Source organism: Cimex lectularius, unplaced genomic scaffold, assembly GCF_000648675.2.
Source record: "Cimex lectularius strain Harlan isolate CLEC.00 unplaced genomic scaffold, Clec_2.1 scaffold19, whole genome shotgun sequence".
In the NCBI taxonomy this organism is placed as follows: domain Eukaryota; kingdom Metazoa; phylum Arthropoda; class Insecta; order Hemiptera; family Cimicidae; genus Cimex; species Cimex lectularius.
The window spans coordinates 1883381-1904728 of NW_019392664.1; the positions used below are offsets into that span (position 1 = coordinate 1883381).

At 34.8% G+C, this 21348-nt stretch overlaps 2 protein-coding genes across 9 annotated transcripts in view; both read left to right on the top strand.

Annotated features, from left to right (window-relative positions):
- LOC106662202 (guanine nucleotide exchange factor DBS-like) overlaps window positions 1-21112 on the top strand; it is a 58605-nt gene extending 37493 nt beyond the window's left edge. For 3 of the 8 annotated variants that reach the window (XM_014386085.2, XM_014386083.2, XM_014386087.2), the window contains exons 2-19: window positions 8526-8606; window positions 8663-8777; window positions 8857-8947; window positions 9195-9308; window positions 9377-9493; window positions 9615-10109; window positions 10187-10381; window positions 10501-10686; window positions 10745-10912; window positions 14411-14539; window positions 14604-14786; window positions 14845-15033; window positions 15094-15219; window positions 15285-15482; window positions 15546-15745; window positions 15813-16005; window positions 16072-16198; window positions 18849-21112. In XM_014386085.2, the coding sequence (XP_014241571.1) occupies window positions 8526-8606; window positions 8663-8777; window positions 8857-8947; window positions 9195-9308; window positions 9377-9493; window positions 9615-10109; window positions 10187-10381; window positions 10501-10686; window positions 10745-10912; window positions 14411-14539; window positions 14604-14786; window positions 14845-15033; window positions 15094-15219; window positions 15285-15482; window positions 15546-15745; window positions 15813-16005; window positions 16072-16198; window positions 18849-18964 (3023 nt within the window). In that variant the 3' untranslated portion in view covers window positions 18965-21112. Of the gene's footprint in view, window positions 1-8525; window positions 8607-8662; window positions 8778-8856; window positions 8948-9194; window positions 9309-9376; window positions 9494-9614; window positions 10110-10186; window positions 10382-10500; window positions 10687-10744; window positions 10913-12435; window positions 13753-14410; window positions 14540-14603; window positions 14787-14844; window positions 15034-15093; window positions 15220-15284; window positions 15483-15545; window positions 15746-15812; window positions 16006-16071; window positions 16199-18848 lie in introns of those variants that run through there. The other 5 variants (XM_014386086.2, XM_014386084.2, XM_014386082.2 and 2 more) reach the window with 3 other exon arrangements.
- LOC106662204 lies at window positions 46-5516 on the top strand. The gene is made up of 7 exons (XM_014386090.2): window positions 46-346; window positions 502-639; window positions 4012-4122; window positions 4178-4389; window positions 4449-4805; window positions 4881-5059; window positions 5116-5516. Exons 2-7 carry the CDS (start codon window positions 538-540, stop codon window positions 5328-5330), a joined length of 1176 nt encoding a protein of 391 aa, XP_014241576.1. The 5' UTR covers window positions 46-346; window positions 502-537; the 3' UTR covers window positions 5331-5516.
- Window positions 21113-21348: the final 236 nt, after the last annotated feature.

Here is a 21348-nt window from a genome sequence, read left to right on the forward strand (position 1 = left end):
ACAAATTAAAGGCAGAATTTTCTTTTATCGAGAAAATGAAAAAAAAATCAATTTGGTGGAATTTTTTACCTGTCAATGTATATGATATATCGATATATCGTTGCCGTACCTATTTGAGTGTCTTGTGCCTGGATTGTTGAAATTTGAATGTGGCGCCGTTGGACGAAAGTTGGTGGTTTCGCCGTCGAAGCGCCGGCTCACCTTCGCCAGAATGGAACTCGTATTGACGTGATCGGATTGTAATAGTTTTACAGTTTTCTCGTCGATACAGGACCAGAAGTGTAAAATGGGCTACGGAGGCGAAACGAGGAGTCGTCTGTCTCGCCGAGGAGGTCGGAACCTGAAGGTAAGTCCCATTTTATAACGGGCCGAGGCGTATCAAAGACGGCCGTCCACCTGCGGACATAGGGCCGACAATTGTCCGCCCTCGGCCATAAAGCTCATTTTTGTCTGCTTTTCGACTTTGGCGCATATTTCAAACGAAGTGGCTTCTGTTCGCAGGCGGCCGGCGCACCGCTCTAGGGCCGGCCACGGGCCATGGACGTCTCCAACGCCGAGAGGGAGGCGAGCGAAGTCCTCCACTCCCTGCTTTCCGTACCCAGGGTTCAAACCAAGGAGACCAACGACGAACTGAAAAAGGTAGAATTTCTCTTCCACCTGATTCAACGCCAATCATGTCACAATTTATGGCAAAATTTCAATTTGATACACTTTGCACACTAATACATATTTATATACAAAACAGATAACTAAAAAATCTTAGTTATCATTAAATTATGGAGATTGTTAAATCTTAATGTAGATCAATTATTCTTTTTATGTAAGATCTTGGTTGAGAGGAAAAAGTCATGAGCAGGATTCGAACCCACGACATTCAGCTCAATACGCCGCTCCTCTAACCACTTGAGCTATCGTGACTTCAATCTACTCAGACACCAATTCCCCATCTTAACCTTACGAATTTTCCCATTTTTCAAATGTCATGTAATCACTGCGAGCTATTAATGAAGTGAATAATTCTATTATAATAAAATAGAAAGTTTATTGGCCGACAAACAGCTGAGGTCATCGCCGGCACTCTGTGTGTTTTCCTTCTTTTTCGGATTTTTCATGCGCATTTTGTTTTAAACTGCAGCCATTTGAGCATCCTGATCTGGTTTCTGACTCTCTGCTTTAAATGTGTACTGAATCGATATCCTCAGGTTGTCAAATACAGCATAGAAACAAAACACAATACATACATATGCATCACCACAAACATAGATGTCTGGTCACATTCACTCCCCCAGAGTACTCGATATTCCTCGGGGGCGAGGTTATAAGCAACCCCCTTCCTTTCTTCTATTATATTAATCCATTTATGTTTAATGGTCTAATTGACTATGGTCTTACTTAATATGTTAATTATTTCAATTAAGTAAGTAAGTCAATTAAGTATTATTTTTATGTAAGATCATGGTTGAGATGAAAAAGTTAGTGTTACGAGCGGGATTCGAACCCACAACCTTTGGCTCAATATGCCACTGCTCGAACCACTTGAGCTATCGAGACTGCGATCTGCACGTACACCAACTCCCCATCTCAACCTACAACTCTTCTCATTTTACCTCTTTTTGCCATTATTCAAATATCTTGTAATCAAAATTTGATTCTCAGCAACATGAAAATGGCCACGACGAGCTGTTAGTGAAGTCATTACTTCTATTATATTAATCAATTTATGTTTAGTGGTCTAATTGACCATATTAATTATTTCAATTAATTTTTCTTTTTATGTAAGGTCTTGGTTGAGATTAAAAACTTAGTGTCACGAGTGGGATTCGAACCCACGACCTTCGGCTCAATATACCACTGCTCTACCACTTGAGCTATCTTGACCTTGATCCACTCTGACACTAACTTCCCATCTCAACCCCACCTTTTGAATTTTCCCTCCTTTTTGCCATTTTTCAATGGTGGGTTCGAATCCCGCTCGTGACACTGACTTTTTTATCTCAACTAAAAACCTTAATTAATTGAAAGATATTAATTGGTCAAGCGGACCACGAAAACTAGTGAATTTAAGGTTCATTTAAAAAATAAATTTATTATTACCCCTTCGATCTACTCGGTCACCAACTCCCGATCTCTGCCTTTTACATTTTACCTCTTTTTGCCATTTTTCAATAATTAATATGGTCAATTTGACCACTAACCATATATGGTCTTAATAAAGACTTAACATCCTTCTTGTATATATAGCCTGCCTTAACCGTAGGATTTTATTATTATTATTATTATTATATTAAATCCCTATGTCTCTCCCTTCAAAAGGCATCACTCCTCACATCGATAGGGTCGACAGGTTGATTCAACTAAACTGCTCAAAAATGAATTGGAATATTGCCAATTTTGTAGTGTTTACTTTCCTGGCATTTTTATTTTATTTTTATTATAAATTACAATAGAATTTATTAGAAGTTATTATGTTTTTTACTGAAGGAAAATATATGTATATGCAGAACAGATAACTTAAAAGATTTCATTAAATTGTTAAGATCTTAATAAAGACTTAACATACTTTTTGTGTATGTAGACTGCCATAACTGTATTGGCAACAAACCAACAAAAACTTTCCTAGCCTTAGCCGAACTGGGGCAGTTTTTGGTATGCTTGCTCCTGGTGGTAATGCTCGAGTGGATGCGTCCGATGGCTGAGGTGGATCCAGGGTGGTGAATTTTTCAACGCATCATAGAATTTTTTTCTTTTTATTATATTAAATGCCTACGTCTCTCAAAAGCCATCACTCCTCATGTCCATATGGCTGACAAGTTGATTCAACTAAACTGCTCAAAAATGAATAGGGATAGTTTCAATTTTGTAGGGTTTACTTTTCCTAGCATTTTTATTGTATTTTTATCATAAATACATTAAAAGTTATTAGAATGTATAACGTATTTTTACCGAAGGAAAATTTAATTAGGGGATTTTGAAAAATAAGAAAATAAAAGGCTTTAACTCCATAAGTTTGTTTATTGTACTTTTTTTTTTTAAACAATTAATACTATGCATAATGTCCTCTGTTAGCTAAAATCTCTGTGCACTTGTTAGGCACACTTTGAATAAGGTTGTCACTAATTTCACAAGGAATTTCAGTTCATAGATAGACACTGCACTCAGTTGTTGCAAGTAAACTGGCTGCGGATGGTGGTTGAAAAGCCTTTTCTGTAAACCATCCCACATGTGCTCAGTGGGATCGAGTTCTGGAGACAGTGGGGGAACAGATGAGAAATTCCCACGTTTTCCTGGAACAACCAATCCTCTAACCTCTCTGAGGTCTGCCATTGTCATCCAGAAAACCCTTCCAATGAGATCCCTGGTTTGAGGGATGTAGTCCTCAATAATTTCTTGGACATAATGAACTGCGGTGAGGTTGCCTTCAACAATACGGAGTCCAGTTTGTCCTCCACTGTACTCTCTGCCCAGTACATTACACTGCCTCCTCCAAACTGCACTGAAAGGAGCACGGCTGGGGCATTGTATGCCCTGATCTCAGTAGACTCTTCGGCACCTATTCCTGTACAGACAGAAATGCGACACATCAGTAAACATAACATTCCAATTGAAACTGAGTCGCCCTTCAAAGAAATTTGAAACCATCTATTAAAAACTTAATTATGTCAATTTGTAGATATCTTTAAAATTGTTTTGCGTTGATGGTGACCTTAAAGCTGGTCGAAAGCTTGCAGCAGTAACAATTGAATTTGTTTTTTCATCCAGACCGTACAGAGAACCAGATTATTTGTTTGAAAAAAAATTGTTGATACATCTAACTCTTTCAATACATAATTCACTGTTAACTGCATATCACATCATCAAACTACAGTTTTCAACTTGACTTCACCTAAACACAGAAAATTTCTTCATTATGTCAAACTGGAAATTGATATAAATTGTGACATACAATGCTTGATTTATAAACTTGTTTATATAATCAATATGACGGTTTCAAGGCACTATTAAATTTTTTAGGAATCAACCTCTAAAGTTAAGTGGAATTTAAATGAGGAGCATCTTTACACAGTCCAACCTTCAAGTGATGATAGGCTAACTTCTGGGGAGACAAGCGAATATCCTGTGCATGTAAGCTCTTATAAAACGAGTCTAAAGTGAGAAAATGCAAGAGAAATTCTTTCAGGATGAGACAATTGCATCAACAACAGATGTTGAAGCAAACTCCTCAGGGACAAAAACTAAAAAGAAGCTTGTCAAAAGAAAAAACACAAAAGTTTCCGATGAGTTAAACAGAATAGAGGACAATGCTCAGGCAGTAAGAGATAGATTTCAACATGGCTGTGACTGCAGTGATGACAGTTGTTTCAGGGGTCTCAATCCTGAATCTGTTTACAGGTTTAAAATACTTTTTCGAAAAAGTTTCTTCATATGAAAACTTATCGTGTGCATTTTAGGCATCGGTTGAACATTGCTGAATTGACTAAAGAGGAGCATGATATGTACCTCATGGGCTTGACGATGGCATGCCTAGGCGATACTGATTCCACTGTCAAGAGAAAAGCGAGGCAGAGACTTAGAACGACTTATGTCCATCACGGAAGAAAAGTCTGCCTGTCTGCATTTTTGTATCTTGAAAATTGTACTTTGTACCAGTTGAAAAGAATAAGAAAGCACCTTACTATCCACGGGGTTGCTCCAAGAGTCCATGGCAACCATGGAAAAAAGCCCCATAATGTTTTCTCATTAGATATTTATAGAAGAGCGACTGATTTCTTAAGAAACTTTATTAAAGAACACTCTAATTCTTCAGGGTTGGTTTTATTTATTTTAATCTTTATTCTGATGTATTAGTTTAATTATTGTAATTTAAAATATTACCATTTTAGAAATATGAAAATGCCAGTCACTTTACCTGCAGATATTTCTCGTAAAACAATTCATAAAAAATACGAGAAGTATGTCCGGCAGTCGGCCCCATTGGGAGAGAAGTTGATGGGCTACTCTACCTTCAGACACTTCATGAAGGAGCAATTTCCAAACGTCCGATTCTGCAAAACTGACATCGGTAACTGGCAAACACCAAAATCGCTAGAAAACATTATAAACACCGCTTTATTTCAGGGCAAAATGTGTTAAATCAGAATTTAAAAAACATGCCATCGACAAGCAGGACGGGGAAAAGCGTTGAACCAAAATCGCAGGAGATTGAAGGAATTCCTGTTCTGTTGCACGACAACGGGCAAACGTACATTGTAACTCCTGTCCAGAAAATCGTCACCTCACAACTTTTATATGGTGATGTGGAGGAAGGAGAGTTATTTGTGACCGATATGTGAAACACGATCGGAAGAAGTGAAAATGGAACAAAACTAATATTGTTTTTCCCCATTGAGAGAAAGACTATTTTTAAAAATAAGCATTTAAGATCGTCTAGTCAGTAAATAGCATTTATTTGATTTAAATTAAAATATTTTGTTAAAACAAATATTTGGTTGTTGGAAGTATTTTTTTTTCTTCTTCTTCTTCTCCCTATTTATATTATAAACATTTTTTATGAATTCTGTAAATAAAAAAAAGATATATAAGTTGTATTTGTTTTGTTCTTTACATTAAACATTTGTTCGATGCATATTCTGTTTTCTTTTACCTTCTTCTAGTTAAATTGTATTATTTTTTTATGTACAACTGAACGCCCGAACCAGGGCTTAAATTTATTCAGAAAATTATCACGAGTACAAATTATTAATCATGAGGGCGATAAATAAGTAATTAAAACATGATGGGTATGGGTTGGCAAGCACCCCACCTCAGTGAGTCCTGCTGGCACAATGGCCTTATTTAACTCCCAAAACCACAAATCAGTTTGCAATTAAAGGAACTATTAACTAAATTGTCCAAATTTTATGAACAATATATGGAATTACCAACGGTGTAATGGCATTTGTCTCTTTTTCTGCCTGAGGGAAAATCCAGATGTTGAGCCCTACTTTGTTGCCACGTGAGAATGAAGTTCCGTCATACAGTCAATTATATTTTATAGTCTCCTTCAAAGCTGTAGATGTGCAATCAGAAGCCAGAAAATAAAAAGCGGTAGCTGAGTGGTTAGTGTGAGAAGGCTCTAGACCCCGTGGTTGTGGGATTGATTCCCACCGTCGCCTTGAGCCTTTTTTCACAATACTCTTCTTCCCCAATATGCATACGCTTAATAATTGTCTCGGACCTTGGCTAATATGCATAGATCATAAGGGCATTTAAATAAAAAAATAGACCGCACAGTTTTGACAGCCTTTGGCTAATGACCCTTATGCTGAAGCATACATGACTGAAGGTGAAACAACACAAAACGAAAGTTGTAACTTGAACTTGCATTTTGTTGATAGTGTGTAGATTTATCAAACCTACAGCACAAGAAATAGCTGGATTTTCAATTCTTCAAAAGGAGAACCGCCAGGTCATTGACACATCGTGCACTACCGTCATATCGTCCAAAGTTAATTTTTGTTTTAACTGTTTACAGACCATTTTCCAATGACATAAAACATGTGATTCTGACTATAGAATGGGGCCCAAACAGGTCACTAGTTTCCATGCAATAACATACATCAGATTCGCCTAAATAGCAGATTTTATAAATGTATAGTATCAAATGATTCAATATAGTTTTTTTTTTGTTTTTTTTAATTCATACTGATATGCTGAACAAATTTATTTATGTGATTTATTAGCGTGGCTTTACAATAATTTAATTTGTAGATTGGTTATTTATGATCATTTTGGTTTGGTCTGTCAGATGAATTTTAGCTTTCTGCCATCGTCTGCTTAAGAAAACGCAAAGTTTAAATGCGTATGATATACCAAACCAATAGATCCAAAACACTGTGAGGATAGGCAGACCAAAATTATTGGAATCAATCAAACTACAGCTCTGGGGACTGTGGTGGACGACTGGTTAAGGCCCCGCTTGTATTTGCCATGCTAGTGGTTCTGGGTTCAAATCCTGGCATAGCCCATGACTTTCTAATTGAGGAAACCATTCACTAAGTAGGGTTGTGGCATACTTGATATTCCTCCACCACCCCTTACCAAAAATTGAGGGTTGATATTCAATATTCCATCATAGGTTATACCACACTAAACACACTTGAGGGGGCCACGGTAGCCAAGTGGTTAAGGCATCAGACTCTTGGCTAGTAGATCCCGCGATCATGGGTTCGATCCCCACCGTCGCCTCTGGGCTTTTTTCTGACGTCTAAGGGGACCGGTGGCCACAATTGAAAGAAATTGACACGGCACTTATCAATGGAAGGGGAGGGATCATATCTCAACGACCCTGAATTTAGTCCCAAACCCCTTCAAAAATGAGTTTCTTCGATGGAAGAATACCGGCACACGCTCAAATTCACACTTATGTTGCAAGTCCCCATAAGTGGAGCCAGGTATAAAGTACAATAAGCTGTACAACTGTAGTGCTCAGGGGAACTCCTCCTGTTCCTGGTATCCATTGGAGGGGAACAAAAAAAAACACTAAATATACACAAACTTAATATGTATCAATACTATCAGCTTATTCAGCTTTCTACTTAAATCCAGGAGACCCAAATACTCGCTTCCATGCTTAAGCCTAATTTCCATACAGGGTGACATTCCTACACACTCTATGGAGCCAAGGAATGACACCCTTCAATCAGTGGGACACATTGAACAATCTTTCTCTACATGCTGGACGCATATGCGAGCTCTGGGCCAAAAGTAAGTGAGTGAACTACGAATGGCCTATTCCTAGTAGAGTGAGGATGATTCCTCTTTTACAATTCAGATCCTCCGAGGGACACCTATCAACTGTGCTCTTGATATACAATAACTTCTCTGTCAATCTGGCCCTACATCAGTGCCACTTGCATTTAATAATATTTGTTGTTGCATTTTTATCTTCTAAGGGCCCCTATTGCAATGGTCAGGTGATATTGAGACAATATGGGTCTGCTGAAAAAAGCAAACAGTCTAAATGCATCTGACAGACCAAATCAGCGAGGCTAGGCACACTAAAATTATCAGAATCAATCAGACTACATCTCAGGGGGCCGCGGTTGAATGGACAAACAGGATAGAGCATCCAACTTGTGTTTGTCATGCTAATGGATCTGGGTTCAAATCCATCATAGCCCATGACTTTCTAATTTTTTTTTTTTTCTTCTTCTTTAGTCCTCTACATATTATATTTTTGGAAAAACCAAGGACCAAGGAAATTTTGTTGAGTTGAAAAGGATGACCTAATAATTTTATTTGTTCAAATAGTAAGTGTATTTATGAGATTGTCAATCCTTTCATTTAAGAAATTGCAAAGGATGGGTTTAGTTCATTAATGAAGTATTTTGTTTTATTTTTCCTATTCTCAAGCTGTTTTTCCCACTACAAAGCTTAGCCTTGAATAACAACCTACCTAGGTGCTAAAAAAAAATATTTGTCATATTTCCACTTTTTTTAAGGAGTTTTGATTAATTGAGGATTATAACACAATTGATTTGTTTTAGAAGATATGCCTGCCGAAGACACCCAGCTCTCCATCACTGATGTGGTCGACCTCTTGGAACAACAAAATGCCATCATTACAGGTATTATTTAAATGTAAAATTAAATTGTTTGATTTTAATTTTGAAATATCACCTAGGTGGAAAAACAAGGGAAGGATACCCGATCATCACTCTTCCAGACTTGTCGAACTTTTCTACCATGAGCGATTTGGACTATCAAAAGCTAATGATGTATCTTACCTCAGTGCCTTCGTGAGTGTACAATTTGAAATTGTTAATTGGCTGTAAATTGTTTGTAAAGTGTTGTAATTGTTTAAACATAATTTTTCAGAATGCATGAAGCAGATTTAGGTTTTGCATTAGTCATCGACCGAAGAAATGATAAGTGGAGTTCGGTAAAAAGTACCCTTTTAAAAATCTCGGTAAGGATTTTTCCAAACTTGCAAGCTTCTGAAAAAATGAAAAAGGCACAAAATTGGACAGCAAAATTCGCACTGTGATCCAATCCTTTTTATTTTATTTTAATCACCTCTGAACCCTCTCCTGACTTCCCTTTCGCAAGAATAAGGCATTTTTAGTTTAACGACAAATTTTAAACTTTATTTGGTTTTTTTCTAGGAAGTGATTTAAATTTGTTTTAGTTGTTATTTGTTCATTGCTTTGTTACAGAGTTTTTTTCCAGGGTTAATTCACATAGCATACGTCATCCGCCCGGCAGGTTTCTTCCAGAAAGCAATATCTGAAGTTAGCACGAAATTTTTTAGAGAAGAATTTAAATTTAAAGTAAGAGAATAAATAAACGTTGTAAAAAAAATACGATTATGTTTTAATTGTCATAATATATATTTCAGGTCGTAGTTTGCAGTTGTGTAGAAGATCTTCATCAATTTATAGAAAAGAGTGAGTTAATAAAAGAAATGGATGGAACTATGCCATACAGTCACAAACAATGGATTAAACAACGAATTGTAAGTTTTTAAAAAGGATTTTGTACTGTGTGTACCATTTATTAAACAAAATGTTTAATTTTTGTCACTTATTTCATTTATAAAATTTAATAAACTTTGATTAAAAAATCGTATATTTTAGGGTTTAGAGGAGTTTTCCAGACAGACTCAAACTGTGTCTGGAAGCCTGAACAAATTCACCTGGAGGCTGCGAGAGGGTATTTGCGAAGCGGAGGCTTACGAAACAGAAATGGTACAAGCGATGCTTAAATCCGAAACAAACGACTACCTCGCCCTCAAGGAGCAGATATTAAGTGCAGCAAGAACAGGCGAACAGCTCTTAAGCGACATAAGACACAGGATGGAACCCTCGGCCATCGTCAACATAACTGCTGTTGAACGACTGCTTGTCCAGCTTGAAGAAACCGAAAGGACCTTCGACGAATTCTGGGAAGAGCACTCAGCTAAACTCAGACAGTGTCTTGACGTACAAAGGTTTTACATTGATTACAAAAAGATACAGGCTAACCTGGAACAACACTCAAAAGTTGTTTCCCAGATGACAGAAATCGGCGAGACTGTTAAGCGTGTTGAGTACCTCATCTTAGAATTCAACACCATCGAAAAATTATGCGTGGTATGCTTTTTAATTTTTATGTATAAATTTTATTTGTTTATAAACTTTATTTATTCCTTTTTCTATATAATTATTAGGAGGATATAGAACATAGCGAAGAAATTGTAAATTTTGGTCGGTCGTTGATCAGCGGGCGGCATTACTGGCCTTTGGAATGTGTGGGTGTGAGATGTGATGAATTGGACAGAACTTGTGCCACTCTGCGAGACAGACTGGCACAAAGATCTGAAATACTTCACAAATCTCTTCAACTACAAATTTCTGTTGATAAGGTTGGTTGAGAAACTAGTTATATTAGTAAAAAAGCGTCTTCAAGATAATATTATGTTATTATATAAAACTTTAAAAACAATAAATTTGATATTTTTATTGAAACTGTTTAAATTTATAGGCTAACAAATGGTGCACAAGAGGCATCGAGCTTTTGGAGGCGCGTCAGATTGACAATTGTGCATGTGCGCTTGATGCAGCTGAAGTTTCTCTTTCAAAGCTTGTTGAGTTTATGGAAGGATCGGAACAGTTCCACTCTGTACTTGTTGAATTTGCAACGCCCGAAACTAAAGCTTTAGTCTCACAGGTAACAAACTCGGCGTACAAAAATGATTTAGGATTTCTCAACTTTTGCTTTTTCAAAGGTGCTCCAAAGGATTGAGGATGTCAAAACGATGTGCAACAAGAGGATGGTGACGTTGAGAAGGCTCGTGGAAAAACCACCAAGACCTGTTCAACCTGTCATACCTGAGCCAGCCATCCCGCTGCAACCGGTTATTAAACCTGCCAACATAAATTTGAACAACAAAGCGGTATGCTTTTATTGATTTTTTTTTTTTAATTCTATTGCTTTTCTAAAACTAAATGCTACTTTAGTAATAAATTACTTTTTTAAATTAATATAAGAAGAGATTTGTTAATAACATAAAAAGTATATTTTGTGACATAGCGTGTCTCTTCTTCTTTTTTTGTTGGGCCCAACCCTGAATTCGGAAAACCAAAACAAGGTCCCAGAGGTTTTTTACGATCGGACCTCACTACAATTATTTCATTTATCGATCAGGCACCTTTTATATTTCATTTAAACCAAAGTAAATACGACACCAAATGTTTGTTAAATTTGAATCTTTAATTACAATTTATTTTCACATAAAATGACAATATATTTTATTAATTATTATTTTTAATTTAAAGAATCCTTTTATCCTATAACAAACCTATCTCAAATCTACAAACCTTAATTTTAAAATGGAATTTGATTCTCGTTTTATAGTTTCATAAAGAAAGGTAAAGAAATTATTATTATTATTAAAATTTTGACCGCCAAATTAGAAAATACAATTAAAATATTAACACAACTTTTAAAATGAAATATTATTTCTTTTATTTTTCTTTATAAAAATAATACCCTTTTAAAACTAAATTACAATTGAAATTTTTTTCTTTTTATTCTTTAAAAAATTGGTATACAGCTCTATTGGTACACAGACAAGGGTAATTTCCTTATTTTCCCCAATGCCTAACTCTACTGCAATCACAAACAACTCTGGTACCACTGATGTGGTCACCTTCCTCAATGCCGCCTGGCTGTCCGAATGGCTATTGTTATGTTACATGCCCATGATCCCGCTCGACAGTAAAATCAAAATAGAAAACTTCATGGGTAATATGCCAGCATAAACCGAAAAGAAAAAAGAGAAAAAAAACGATAACCTAGCTTTTTCCTGGGCACCGTGTTATTGCCTAAGGCTTGCTTATAAGAATTCTACTCCTTGGTTCATTTCCATAAATACCAGCTCCTGACTCATACTTGGTTTTGGAACAATCCAAAAACCAGATATGTTCGGCATTAATGATCTCTCCCCGTCTGCTCTACCAGGTATTTTAATTTGAAATTTTAATCAGATCTGAATTTGGGCACCATAGCATCAATATAGGTATCCCCAGAACTCTGCCTACCTGAATCCCCCCCCCCTGGATTAGTTAGTATGTGAGTAGGCTTATATAATAAAGAATATGACAGAATAATATTTGTAGAACTATATCATTTTATTAAGGTACTTCTTGTTGTTATTGCACAATAAAAGATTTTAATTGATTTAATTAAATATTGTATGAATCAAGGATGAGAAATGTGAGATGAATATCATTCTAAAGTTTATTTTCCAACATTCTTTTGTGACTCAAACAAAACAAGTTATTGTTAAGCGAAAGCGTTATCAAAAGAATTTCAGCACAGTGAATTTCACTGTTTAAATCTTGCAGTAAATATTTAAAGATGTGATAATCAGAAAGCTCTTTACTGTGTGCTTCTTATCTTTTGAGATAAAGTGTTGAATTTTAGTCAGTGTAAAACCTAATTGTCGGTGATGTGTTGTTTCGAGTGTACGTATTCAAGGTGACTTTTTAAGATTTCGTGAAAATGATTGAATCGGACAGCGCAAAACTTTGGGAAAATGTCAACGCAATGTTAGATCGAATCAGCAGTTTGGAAATAGACAATTTCGATCTGAGAAACCGCATTGATCAATTGGAAAAGAAGATTGTTTCTTTCAAATGCGAGCACCATGTGAAAAAAGTCAAACCGCCTATTGCGCCAAAGCGTTCCAAGTCTATAAATGGTGTATGTTTAAAAGAAAGTGACAATAAAAACATTTCAGAAGTGGAAAATCTGTCGCAAAAAATTGACCAAGTGGAGAATAAAATTGCAAATATAAATGTTAAAATCAGTGCACCTCCATTACCCCTTAAACCACCGGACATAAATAAACTCGATAGTTTAAAAAGTAATAAGACAGAAGTTGAAACTTTACTAATAGATGAATGTAAATTGAAAAATGTCCCTGTTTTAAGATATTTACAAAACAAAGTTGCAAACATAGATAGTTTGAATCATCAGAGTGAAATTAAACAACCAACTAATGAAGAAAAGGACAACAGCTTGTTAGCCATCAATCCTATGACTAATAAAACCCTGCCTTACACTTTGCACCCTCTAAAGCAACCACCTTCAGCCAAAACTGGCGAACAAGCAATGCAAAATTCCACTGTAAAAAAGTTAACTTTAATGAGATCGTTTTCAAGTGATTCTTCAGTATGTGCAAAAAGAATGTACAAATCTAACAGTTTGAACAGGAAAAAATGTGTTTCTCAAACATTTCACGAATATTCTCCTGTAGTTAACAGTGTTATAAAGAAAACTCAAGAAAAGGTAAAATCAAACGAATGTCAACCATCTAGTGATTACGATCTTCCAATGTTTAAATCATTTAGAGAATCTCTTAGTAATGTTATCAAAGAAAACAAAATTCAGATGACAATAAAATCTTCAGACCAGCCTTGCCTCAAATCATTATCGGTGAATTCCATTTCAAGCTTGTCATCACAAAATTCACTCACTGGTGCCAAGTCAAATAACCATGTCGATCAACATCCCGCAGGGAAACAAGAATCCAACATTGTACTTAGGAGAATCAAAGAGATAGAAAATTGCCTCAATATTTCAGAGCCCTCGACCTCTCAGAGCCAGGCAGATGTTTCTGAAAATTCAGTTTTTAATAAAAAGAATCGAATGGCAGCAATCGTACCTTACACTCTCGCGACAGTAATGATTGCAGTGGATGAAGCACTTGCTAAAGATTGTACAGACGGTGTAAGTTTTATATTTTCTAAGCTGTTGTTCAGTAATAATTATTAAATACAAAAAGGTGTAAACAGGTTCTTTCATAATTCAACAAATAATTCATTCATTCATTTCAATTAGTAAAATTGCTTCTGGGTTAAACTTAAAATAATAATGAATTTTTTGGCTTTAAAACTTGTTTATGTCTGACCATCGGACAGTCAAGCCATAAAATAAGTCGTATTCACTAATTTCGTGGTCCGCTTGAACAATTAATATATTACAATTAATTAAGGTTTTTAGTTGAGATAAAAAAGTCAATGGCACGAGCGGGATTCGAACCCACGATCTTCGGCTTGATACGCCACTGAAAAATGGCAAAAAGGAGGGAAAATTCAAAAGGTGCGGTTAGATGGGAAGTTGGTGTCCAAGGGGATCGAGGTCACGATAGCATCAAGCCGAAGATCGTGGGTTCGAATCCCGCTCGTGCCATTGTCTTTTTTATCTCAACTAAAAACCTTAATTAATTGTACCATAAAATAAGTTTGTCCCTCATATTTTGGGTTAATGAAATTTTTAAGTTCAAGGGTAAAACCTAATTTCATTCATATTTTATACATTTTCCTCATTTATTCTAGTCCAAATTGCTCACAACATTTAATTTTATGTTTGATTTTGTATTTTTTAGGAAACTAAAAACTGTGAAATTAAAGATTCCACTCTAGAAAAAGATCAGGAGGTGAAACGAGGTCACATATTAAGTGAATTACTTGAAACAGAAAGGATTTATGTCAATGAATTAGGTTCAATCATACAGGTCAGCATTTTTTAGTTTAACGACTACAAATTGTAATCGTAAGACTAAAACGTTTACACTTTAGGGTTACAAAGTACCTCTACTGTCTAAAGAAGCGGCAGAATTTGCTCCAGAATTGGATGGAAAAGTTGAAGTAATGTTTGGCAATTTTGAGGAGATATATACATTTCACAATGACATATTCCTCCAAGATCTTGAAAATTGCATTTCAACGACTGAACTTGTAGCGCTTTGCTTTACTCACCGGGTAAATATACAGAGTTATAAACCATAAAAAAAACATCACTAACTGATCTGTTTTGCAGAGAGATGCATTGCATAAATTATACAGTACATACTGTCAGAATATAGCAAGGTCTGAGAGATTCAGGGAAAGCATAGGGGATCACGTCTTCCTTAAGGCCTGTCAGACTAAATTGGGCCATAAACTTCCTCTCGCTGCTTACCTACTCAAACCTGTTCAAAGAATAACAAAGTATCAGCTTTTGCTCAAGGTAATTGTTGTTATATTCAAGATTCAATGTATATTTTAACTAGTTAATTATTCTCCCAAGGAATTGCTCAGTTATAGTGAAGGTAAAAAATGGTGCAATGAACTTCAAGAAGCGCTTGAATGTATGTTGGTCGTTTTAAAATGTGTTAACGATAGTATGCATCAGCTTGCTGTTACAAACTTTTGGGTGAGTTTAAAAATTATTAAAATTATGCGTAAAACATTTGTTTTATCATTTTCTTTTTATTTAAGGGAGATCTTGGAGATCTTGGTGACCTTTTAATGCAAGGAGGATTTTCGGTTTGGACTGAAAATAAAAAGGACAGATGGGGAGAGCTCAGACTGAAACCAATGCAAAGTCATCTATTCCTTTATCAGAAAGCACTGATGTTCTGTAAAAAGACTGACTCGCACAATAAAGAGACATACCTCTTTAAAAAACTCATCATGGTAATTTAATTTTAATATTTTTAAATTACAAGAAGTGCTGAGTGTATAGATGTTCGTTTTAAGATGAGTGACGTTGGTTTGACTGAAACTGTGAAAGGTGATGGTCGGACATTTGAGATTTGGCTAACAGGTAGAAGCGAAGTGCATAGAATAAAAGCAGCAAACCAAGAACAGAAGGCTGCATGGGTCGAGCAGATCAAAACATTGCTTCTTCAGCAGCTAACACAACTCAAATTGAAACAACACACAACAAGCAAGCAAAAGTAAATTTTTTTAAAAATAATTATTCCAAAATATATAATCATTAATCCCTATATTATCCTACAACAGCCGATCTATGTCTTTGGATCATTATCATGTAAGAGATTCGGTAAGGGGCTTGAGCTGTGATGATGTCAAACCAAAGGCTGCACCATCTGATGATGACATCGCATCGTATTCTGACTGTTCGAATCCTGATGATGAGGAAACTTTTCCAAACCAAGTTAACCAAGATCAGACCATTATAATACCTTACAGTCAAGTAAGTTTTTTCCATTTCAATATTATTAAATTATTGATTTTTTTTTTTTTTTTAATTCTTCTAAAGGGATCAAGATACAGGGTGCTTGCTGATTACAATGCAGTAGGTCACAGTGAACTCAGCGTGCACGAAGGTGATTTGGTAACTTTACTTAAAGTTGGTCTGGCTGGCTGGTGGTATGTCAGACTTTACGGTAAGCATTTTAAAAACTATCAAGGATTTTTAAAAAAATAGAATAGGCAATTGTCAATACTCATCAGTTTATAAACAAATAATGAGAAATTAATGATGTTTTTGTATTTATTGTTGAAACTTTAAAAATACTTAGCAAACATAACTTTATTAATGTACATTTGTAATTACCATGAATTGAGGTTTTAAAAAGGGTAACTAAGGCAACATATTCAAAGTGTTATTTCACAAATTAGTTTATTTTATTTTATCTTAAGCAAAATGGATAGCAGATTGAGCTACTTCAGGATGAATACCAGAATACACCCGGTGCTGAAACATACATCAAAAGAACATAATCGTCCTTTGTCTCGTACACACCGTGTAATTTCAGATGACAATATTGTCACTTTGGTCAGGGATGTTGAAAAGAGCAATGAAGCCATTTTCAGAAATATCAAGTTGGGGCCGACCACAAGTGTAGAACGAATGGGGATGAGCATGACCTCTACTGCCTATCCGACAGTTAGGTGTGCAAGCCTGGAAAGACTGGTGGAAAAGATTCCTAACAATAAAAAAGCGTTTCATGTTAAACTCGCCGAAAAGAGGGTTTTATTTCCGAACTACGTTTACTTCCAGTCAAAAGCTGACGTCATCAGGGAGTGCCTGACTGGCAGACGGCTCAACTCCCAAAACTGCCGCGACAGCAAGAGTATGGAATATTTGGATTCTTTCTAGTTGCTAATATCCACTCACAAAATGGAAAATAAAAAATTTATAACTGTGTAATAAACTTTTTTCTCATATACATATATCTAATGTTTAAGCAGAATACATTCAATTTGTGAGATTTTTTCTTGAAACTTACTGCCAAAGACAGAACAAAACAGAGAAGATAGGTCAGGAGGATTGGAAACAAGAATTGCATACAAAATACAAACAGCAAGCTACAATTAATTAAGGTTTTTAGTTGAGATAAAAAAGTCAGTGACACGAGCGGGATTTGAACTGAATGGATTGAGGTCACGATAGCTCAAGTAGTAGAGCAGCGACGTATCTAGCCGAAGATCGTGGGTTCAAATCCCGCTCGTGACACTGACTTTTTTATCTCAACTAAAAACCTTAATTAATTGAAAGATATTAATTGGTCAGGCAGACCATAAAACTAGTGAATTTAGAACATTATATTTCCTCCGATCTAGAAAACAAATTATTTCTTGGGTGCTTTCCTGTGGCCCAAGCTTTTGATAGTGTGCACCAAGACATCCAAGTGATGACAACTACTAAGATTTATAGGACTGAAATCTGATTTAACCATCAAAACTCAGCTAACATTATATAAGACTTTTTTTGAACAATGGATACCAGGGGACCTGGAAGAGTTCCCCCCTGAGCACTGCAGCTGTTCAGCTTATTGTACTTTTGTACTTTATCCCTGGCTCCATTTTTGGGGGCTCACAACACGAATGTGAATTTTCTTCCATCAAAGAAACTCGTTTGAAGTGAGCTGAGACCAAATTCAGGGTCACTAAGATCTCATACCACCCCTTCCATTGATGAGTGCTGTGTCAATTTCTTTCAATTGCGGCCACCGGTCCCCTTAGGCATCAGAAAAAAGTCCAGAAACGACGGTGGGGATCAAACCCACGACCGTGGGATCTACTAGCCGAGAATCTGACTGAACCACTCAGGTACCGCGGTCCCCTATACAAGACATTACTGTGACCACTATGGAGTGGAACTGTGGCTTTCTGTCAAGCCATCAAATATCCAGAGCAGTCAATCTTTCCAATCAGACAACTCAGCAAAGCTTAATATCCACCTCAATATCCCTTTAGCCAAAGAACTTATCTGTTCTCACTTCTAAAAGTTCCACACCAAGCTCTTGATCTATCCTAACCCTACTGGCCAAGCCTTCTGTACACATTTCCAACTCATGAACTTGCCACATCACCTTTACCCGTTATGACCATGTATTAAAGTGTATTATATAACTACATTTTATAATAAAGTATAATAAACAATAAATATTTAGTTTTGAGCTCTTTTGTGTCAAATGCCTATATGGTGTAATTTTTACCACATTACTTTACAGTTTATTTAGAGACAATCATGCTACAATTGTGTATTTAAAGTATTTTTGAGCAAAATTTGTGTGCCAAAAGATACTAGAATATCACTATTCTTTCAATTTATGAGCTCTTTTTTTCCATTTGACTTCAAAAACATAAAAGTGCATCATATTTTAGGTTGATTAATTAAGAGTCACTACATGGGCTTTGGCCATTAAAAACATTTATTGAATCATAGCTGGATATTAGAAAAAATGGGTCTCAGGTCCTTACAGACTTTAAGCAGATGTAATTTATAGTTTAGGGAAACGCGGTAGCCAAGTGGTTAGTGTAAAAACTCTTGGCTTGTAGACCCTGCAGTAGGTTTGATTCCCACCATCCTGGATTTCAAATTCTTTCACGCTCTCCTTTCCCCAGAAAAAAAACTGAAAATACATGGAATCTGGCTAATATGTAAAAGAATAAGGCCATTAAAAAACAAAAATGTATAGGTTCAAGAGTAAAATAATTTATTTAATAAAAATTAAATGATCTTTTATCAATTTAAACTTGTACAAAATTTATACGTACATGTATACATTTATTTTTATGGATTTCCAGGTGTGAGTGAGGGGTCGAGACGAGAGGGATGGGTCCCAGCTGCGTATCTTGAGCACTGTGCCCGCAAATCATCCCGCAGCTGTCAATCTGTTTGTAGCGACACTTCTTCGCACTAGCACAATCTTACGTTCTCCCCTCGGGAGATTTTAGCACCAAAACTTATATGGCTAGTGATCAGACTGAGATTTTTTTACACTATTTTGGATATGAAGGAAAGTTCCCAGGGTAAAAACGGCAAGGATTGGATATTGAAAGAAGGGTTTATTATATTTTTACCCTATGTTACCTCAATGTTATTATTTTATTTTTACTAATGTTGTTGTAAATAATTAATTGTTATTTAAAAAAAATGGCTTTGTAAATATGTTGGAGCTTTAATTAATTGTACATTTGCTATTTTTATAAGTTTAATAATAGATTTCAGCACTGAAATTTACTTTTAGATTTTTAATAAAGCACTGAGTGGAATTAGCAGGAAGGCCTAGAAAAGTGTTAATGACGACGGAACTTAAATCTTAAATGTGACTAAACCTGAGCAAATGCTGAGACAAAAAAATAATCTGCCAAATCTGGTTTCTTCGTATTACTTTAATTATAATATGAAAGTTAGTTAATTAGTAATTAGTTATAATTATTAAACTTATTCGTTATATATAATCACTTTGATAATATTATTGTAAAATATTTAAAGTGCATAATAATGTATTATAAATTGGTTCCAAATTAAGACTAAACTAATAATTTTTCACAGTGAAAATTTTTTATAGTGCGTATAAACTGTAGAAAGCTTAGTAAATAAAATGAATGTCAATTTTAGACCAATAAATGGTCTAGATGCAAGATTGTTCTATTAAAATTCTTGATCAATTACAAGGTTAGACTTTTTTGTTAATATATATCACAAATGCTCAAAGTATTAATTCAGATGAGTACAGGGATTAGTACCTAAAAGTATACTTTTTATTTGTTTTAACATGTTACTATGATGATGACCAAAGAAATAGTTTTGACGAGGGCGATATTAAAACCTACTTGAAAGAAAAGGTCAAAAGTACTAAATAAATGATTTATACAAACTATTATTTATTTACAGGGATGCGAGAAAGGATACTTATTTTAATATTGTACAGTTTAATTAGTGACCATTTGCAGCTACAAACCAAAGAAATGTGTAATATAAATTATAAAATGCCTGGGACATCAGACCTTCTAATTAAGTTTATTGCGTTGTAGTTTGTTTAATTTAAAATAAATAAAAATCCTTTTAAAAGTTCCTTCTTAACTAGCCTTTTAAAGGTTGAATTTCATGACATGATTTAAATATTTCATTTACGGTTTTTATGCACTTTAAATATGACTAATGTTAAGGGTTAGTATCATATGATATAAATTTAGATGATTGATTAACCGAGTATAATGTAGCTGTTGCAAATGAAAATGGCCTTTCTGTGGGATCAATTCCTGCACGTTACTCAAAAGTAAACCGAAACTTAAATAAGCCGCAAGTATATTTCAGGAATATAATAACCCAGGGTATTCAATGACATTAGATAAGGTTAAATCCTGCATTTCCAAAAGTGATGCTACTTACATTTAAGATTAGAAATTTTGGAATAATTAGGTGTTTAAGGGTTGAAAATGTGACAAAACAATACAATATAATCATGTCTTCCTAAAGAAATGACACAATAAAAATTTGAAAAATGCCATTTTTTATAGAACTAGTTGTTATCGGAACATGTATTTGCAACGTTTTGTCTTCAGTTGCTGAATACCTGGGTTCTTAATGTTTCGTTATATTCTTGATTTTTTTAATATTTTTTATTTGTTATTTATAACTTATTATACTACTTCAGTAACATCAAATGAAAGAAAGAAAATTTGAATTAGAACAAATTTTTAAAATATAATTTCAAATTTTCAAAAACTCACCATTAAATTTACCATTTTTGTTAATTTTCAAATTAAACAAAATTAATTGCTATGTTTGACATTACCAACTAGAAAGTTTTTAGATTGACAATGTGGCTTTCAATTACTGTGTACTTTTTTTTAGTGTCATATAGGTTTATGAGTCGTTTTGACTTTCAACAGATGTTTGTTCCTTAACCAGGTACTCAGAAGAGAATTATTGTATTTTTTAGACTATCAGACGTTTTAACTTTTGTACCCAAACATTTGTATCTTGTTATAATTAAGGAAATATAAATAGCATTAAAAAAAAAAAAATGTAATCATGACAATATACTCTTACCGTTCTTGAACTTGCCTTTATTCCTTAAACAGCATTTTAGTCGTATGTTTGGTAAGTACAAGAACTTCAAAAAGTAAAAAAAAAATTATAATAAAAAATAAAATACCTATTATCTATTCAAAACTATTTTAAAAAAATTGTAACTGGATTGCATATTATATATTTGATATGGAATTAAAATATGTCTTCCTCTGATAGATTGTTTTTTCTATCTAGATCCTTACAGTCTAAAAGTTTCAATTTCAA